General features: G+C 54.2%; 1 protein-coding gene across 1 annotated transcript in view; it reads left to right on the forward strand.

Moving 5' to 3' along the window:
* Nucleotides 1-3242, forward strand: part of LOC103603480 (dysferlin) — a gene marked incomplete at its 5' end in the record, with an annotated part of 83351 nt that extends 80109 nt beyond the window's left edge. The window contains one exon of the mRNA XM_008588007.1: nt 2933-3242. Coding sequence (XP_008586229.1) covers nt 2933-2971 — 39 coding nt within the window. The remainder of the gene's footprint in view (nt 1-2932) is intronic.
* Between the last annotated feature and the right edge of the window lie 2728 nt (nt 3243-5970).

The raw sequence follows: 5970 nt of genomic DNA on the forward strand, positions 1-5970 counted from the left end.
TTTTTCCACAAGCTTTTTGAAGTTCCCTTGTAAAAGTAGAGAGACTGGTGTGATCAGTCCTCAATGCCCTGATTTTAGTAGCAAAGACACAAACACCCAGAGAGGGGAAGACACGGGCTCCAGGCTGCACAGCAATCTGTGCGCAGTTCCTAGCTCAGGGCTCCGGCCACTGTGGGCCTCAGTCCTGGTCAGCACCAGGACACCGGCCCAGAGCATGGTCCCCATGGTAGGCAGGCTGCTCGGGGAATTACTCCCACATGACCTTTTTGCTTTGTGAATCCTCTGGGAGATGAAAAGGGACAGACTCTTTCTCCCACTGTAGCTGGCAGTGAGTGCCTTGTGTCACAGAGTGTGCCTCACAGGAGGAAGAGAGTTGAAACTGCAAGCCATCCCGGGCAGTCCCTAACATCACGAGCCAAGAGGGACAGCGGAGGCACCTGTCTGGTTTGCATGTCCAGGCCCCAGCCACCCTCTGTGCCACAGCAACAAAGGAGAATCTAGAACCAGCGTGGCCGCTGGGTCCGGCTACAGGCCAGGCCCTCTTTGCTGGCTGTGGTTGCCTGGGGTGCCATGTTCAAACATTTCGGAGGCTCAGCAAGAGGAGTTATGGCCTATTGACAAAATATAACCAGGGGTGGATCCAGGCTGTGGGGACCTGCAGTTTGTACACTTATGTGGGTCTCATGAAGCAAAGGAAGTCAAGATGACAAACACAAGATGAGATACAGGACCATGGAAGGGCACATGCAAGTGTGGTGACCCAGGCATGGGCTACTGCCCGTGATGACCTGGAGTCTGGGATCAGGTCCCAGGACTTCTGCCTGGAGCTTCCTCTCACGGGGCAGGCCCAGGCTGCTGAGTTGGGGGAGGCGTGACTCCCCTGTTCTGGCCCGCCTCAGCTTACCACCCCTCCCAGTTCAAGTGTGCCTGGCTGCCATTAATTCAGCCTTGCGGGCTTTATTAAACACTCTTACATGTCTGGGTGGTGAGGGTGTGCTGTGGGCATGAGAGAGAAGGTGAGGCTCGTGCCCCTGGGGAGTTCTTTGTCCCTCACGGAGACACTGAAACTAGGGAACAAGGAAAACTACCATCTACAATCAAGCACTCCGCCATGAGGCTCAGGCTCTGGGAGTTTAGAAAAAGGAGAGCTGGAGCAGACCCTCACTCTTCAAATGTGGCCTGAGGACCTGCAGCATCAGCATTAGCAGGGAGCTTGCTAGAAACGCCGAGTCCCAGGCTGCCCCCGTCTGCTGAGGGAGAATCCGCACAGGCGCACATTATGGTTGGAGAGATGTTCTTGGACAGGACAGAGCTATGCAGGACACCTCCTGTGTGACCTTGGCAAGTCTCTCCGCATCTGCATGAGGAGGGGCTGGGCTGGGTCAGCTCTGGCTTCAGTGGCTATGACTGTGGTTACGGAGCCCCTCACCTTCCCTGGGGACTGCACATTAAGCTGAGCCTCCTCCTGAAGGGCCAAGGGGAGGGCAGGGGCAGGTCCAAAGTGGCGTCATCACCACCCTTTCTTTGCCCAACCCCAGCCCCAACCAGCTGGCCCTGCACTGTGAGGCCCTTGGGTGGCACATGCAGGCCTTCAGGGACCCAGGGAAGGAAGCCTTGCTGCCTGGTTGGGAGAGGAAGGGAAGATTCCAAGTCACTTCCAGCCTGTGGTCACTTCCTCATCCCTGGTGTAGCCTTAGCCCAAGGGCAGGAGCAGAATAGGTCTTTGAGGGGCCCTGGTTGGAGCCCCTCCCCTGTCTCTTGGCCTCCCCCCACCAGTGGCATCACTCTCCTTTGGGTTCTTCTGGAAATTATCCTTCTTGAAATATGGGCCCTGCCTTCTCTCTCCCAGAGCTGGCATGTGGGGTCAGATCCTTGCAGATGGGTCTGGGAATCAAAGGGGCAGCCTGGGACTGAGGCTGGGGACTGTGCTTGCTTGCAGACCTTTGCTACAAGTTGTCAAATTCTGCTTCCCTCCACCCAAGTCACTCAATCACCTGGCCCGTCCTAGACCTATGAGGGCTGGCCATGGTGACCCTCACCTGGCTTTCAGGCCATGGGGGCTGAGGACCTATTCTAGATGCCTCAAGCCAAGGCTGGTGGAGAGGGGCCCAAGGCTGGGGCTGCTCCCTGCAGTTGGCATAATCCCCCATTCTCTTGGAAGCTCCCCTGGGACGGGGACGAGGGGGGCGGCCTGTCTGATTGCTCTCGGCTCCCCCTGCAGAGCCAGCCGGGAGCAGGGCCAGCCATGGGGAGGCAAGAGGCGATTTGGCAGGGAAGGAGGGCCGGCTTTGTTTCCAGAACTGGCTTTCCCGGGCCGGCGCTGGGGAACATACTGTCCCAATTAGGAGCCCTGTGTTGTGTTGTGTGTGTTTTCATGGTTTTTGGAGGGAGGAGTAGAGAGGGAAGGCTCCTGCGAGTCCTGCAGTGGGCAGGGCTTCATCAAGGACAAGCACCTCTGGTACTGGCCTGTAGTGGGCCATCCCTGTACACCTGGCCCAGCTCTCTCTCTGCTCTCTGGACAGGAGTGTGGTTGGGGAGAACCCTGGCCTGGCCTTCAGCACCTGTCTGATGGAAGAGGCCAGGGCAGGCCTCCCTCTGGCCAGGGCCTGGGGGATCAGAGTCGCCTTGGCAGCTGGTTGGAACACAGGAGTGGCTCCTGGATTGATGAGGGAGAAGACAGCAATTCAGGCAGCTTTGGCCCCCAGGCGGGAGAGAGTGAATGTTGTTTGGGAGGGTTTGGGTTTGCCTGATTGGTGAGAGCACTGGGCAGGGTGGATGCTGAGCCGAGCGTGGGATGGAGGGCAAGGTGCAGGCAGGTGGTTGGACAGCGACCAGCCTCCTTTCCTAGCCCCTGCCTCCTGGCAGCTCACCCCCATCCTCTGAGCCCAGATCCTGGGATCACCATGTGCACCTGCCTCCTCCCTCCCTCCAGAACTATGCTGCCATGAAGCTGGTGAAGCCCTTCAGCTGAGGACTCTCCTGCCCTGGAGGAGGGCACCATGTCCTCCTGGCCCAGGACTGGCCTTCCTCCTCTACCCAGCTCAGCTGAGCTCCTCCAGACCTCCAAGGCATGACCGTCCTGCCAGGGTGAACAGATAGACAGATGGACTGGCACATGCTCCAGCAGTTGCTGACACCAAGCCCTGGGATCATCTCACTTTTGTCATTTCTTTCTCCCCCAACTCAACCTTTTTTAGGATCAGCTCATGTGTATTTCAGTATAAAACAGTTTGAACCACAAAGCGGTGTTGGTGTGTGTCTCTCTACAGTACCTGAACGGGGTGTGACTGTGTAGCGGGATGTGTCTGGGTGGGCGGGGAGGGTAGGTGGGGGTATGGGTGGGTCTGTGCTGTTTCTGGCCCAGCCTTCTGGAAGCAGAAGCAGCCAAGATGGGTAGGGTCCCGGAACTGTTTCTTCTTTTACAGGACTGGCTGTGGGGTTGGGTGGGCTTCCAGGTTTGGTGTCTGGCTTGCCTAAAGGCCCAGAATTTTCTGCCTTCTCTCTAAGACTATCCCCTTTTCCCTGCCCACTCTTCACTCGGACATCCCCCCTTCCTTTTTTAGGTTGCCCTTTGCTTAGGTGGGCAATTACCTGTACCTTCTGGTTTCTTTGACCAAGCTGGAGAACAGGTTCCACTTTCTAAAAATGGAGCACCAAGGAAAGGGTTGGGCCAGAAACCCTCCAGATGGGGAGAGCAGCTGGACCTCTGTCTTTGACCTTGTCCCTGCCACGTTCTTGAGATTTCCTGGGATTTCCTCACTCTGCTTTAAAGATCTGATCTGGACCAAGACACCATTTCCTTGTGATCTGAAGCTTAGCCTTAGCTGTTGGTCTGATATTTTCCACAGAAATCAGGCTTAATCTACAGGAGCAGCAGGAATATACTTAGGGAAAAAGTAAAGAGCTTGAAAACCTCGTGTTTCCAAAAGAGAGGCCCCTGCCTCTCTTGACCAAGAGGCTAAAACTCTGTTACTCAGGAGGCTGCTCCTGTTTGCCACTGTGAGCCTGCTCCCCTGGCCCGGGCCCAGCTCTTCACTGTGCTCTGGGACCAGGTTGAGGACTCACCTTGTCTCCACCTGATTGGCAGGCCTGGTGTGATGAGACAGGGTTGATGTCCAGAGCCTGCCTGGGTGAGGGAGCCATTCCTTGGAAACAGAGTGGTTCTTACTTCAGCAGAGCTTTATGGTGGCCCTGAACCCCAAAACCTGGGTGGCCAGTCCCGAGACCCTGACACCTGAAGGCTGGAGCCAGGCCCCATACCTCACATAGCACACAAAACAGGGACCAGGGTCCAAAGCTTTTTTGGGAAGGTCAGTCTGGTGATGAGACTTCACCAAGTGCCCCTGTGCATTCTTGCATGGAGGCAGAGAGAGGATGCTCACCTTTAGAGAAGGCTGGAGGGGGCAGGAGGGAGGGGTGAGGCTGCAGCTTCAGGGGGTACCGAGAGAACTTTTTAGGATAAGGTAGGGATAGGAAGCCACTGGGTAGGAAAAACCAAAGACACAAGAGAGAATGTGGGGGTAATTAATGGAACCAGATTCTGGAGAAGGAGAGGAGGGTGTTAGCTTTGGAAAGAAGGCCCACTTTTTCTTCCAGGCACAGGAAGGCAAGAGGAAATTAATGCACACCATACGACTGTCGGCTGGGTTAAAAGGGTTTTGGGGGTCATTGTGCTCATTTTTCCATTTGTTTTTTTCTTGCTGTCCTGGATTGCAGGTAATAGAAAATTGCACTCAAACTAGTAAAAGGAATTTAATGTCTTTATGGAAAGGAAACATCCAGAAGGGTGGCTTCAGGCAAGGGCTGATCCAGCTTCTCAACTAGGTCACCGAGAGCTTGCGTTCTCTCTCTGCTCTGCCCTCCTCCAGGTTGGCTTTCGCACTCAAACTAGTAAAAGGAATTTAATGTCTTTATGGAAAGGAAACATCCAGAAGGGTGGCTTCAGGCAAGGGCTGATCCAGCTCCTCAACTAGGTCACCGAGAGCTTGCGTTCTCTCTCTGCTCTGCCCTCCTCCAGGTTGGCTTTAGTCTAAAGCTGGCTCCATTCATAGAGCTGGGTTTGAAGCTGCTCCCTGGGACCACCAAGTAAAACTCAGGGGAATGGAGAATGATAACAAGGGGGTGCCATGTCCGGCAAACATGTGTTGAGATGCTCCATGTGGCAGGTTCTGAGGATGCACCAGTGAGTTGCATGTGACTCCTGGCCTTCCAAAGCTCCAAGTGTGGCAGGGAAATTGCACCTTTCTGGGAGTACAAGAGAAAGAGCACCCAGAGAAGGAGCAGAGTGTTGGGCTGACCCAGCTAAGGGGAAAAAGTGTTCTCAGCAGCAGAGGTGGAGGCCGAGCAGCAGAGCTGGCCGAGCGTTCGGCTAGTTCAGGGCATGGTCGAGGGAGAGTGAGCCTGGAGGGATGTGACCCAAGAGATGAAAGGGAAGAGGGGCTGGAAGGGCCTTGTGTGTGCAGTTGAGGAGTCTGAACTTCACTCTGGAGGCAATGAAGAAGCACAGAGACTCAAACGGGACTGACCTGGATCAAAAGCATGTTTTTTTGGAAAATCATTCTAGTTATATTTTTATCTTGGGAGGCAGGAGTCCTCTGGGGCATGTGGGAGGGCTTCAGGTATGTAAACTTTATGGCAAACTGTCTTTGATGAGGTGAGGGTCTGGTGATCTCACCCAATTCTCAGAATGGTCTGTGGTCACAAATGCTGAAGAAAATTGCTCAGGATGCTGTGTGGCTGGTTGCAGAGGGTCATTCTAGAAGCCTGGTTCATTAATCCAGGAGCCAACTGGGGAAGAGCTAAAAGGCAGGGTAAGGGTGATTCATTCATTCATTCATCAAAGAAATATATATTTACACATGTGTATGTATATATACACATACACACATATACTTACATGTATATAGATACGTATGTGTATATATACACATATATATGGAGAGAAGAGTGCCATCTGTGTACCAGACAGAG

The sequence above is a fragment of the Galeopterus variegatus genome, unplaced genomic scaffold (genome assembly GCF_000696425.1).
Source record: "Galeopterus variegatus unplaced genomic scaffold, G_variegatus-3.0.2 Scaffold4623, whole genome shotgun sequence".
NCBI classification, from domain to species: Eukaryota; Metazoa; Chordata; class Mammalia; order Dermoptera; family Cynocephalidae; genus Galeopterus; species Galeopterus variegatus.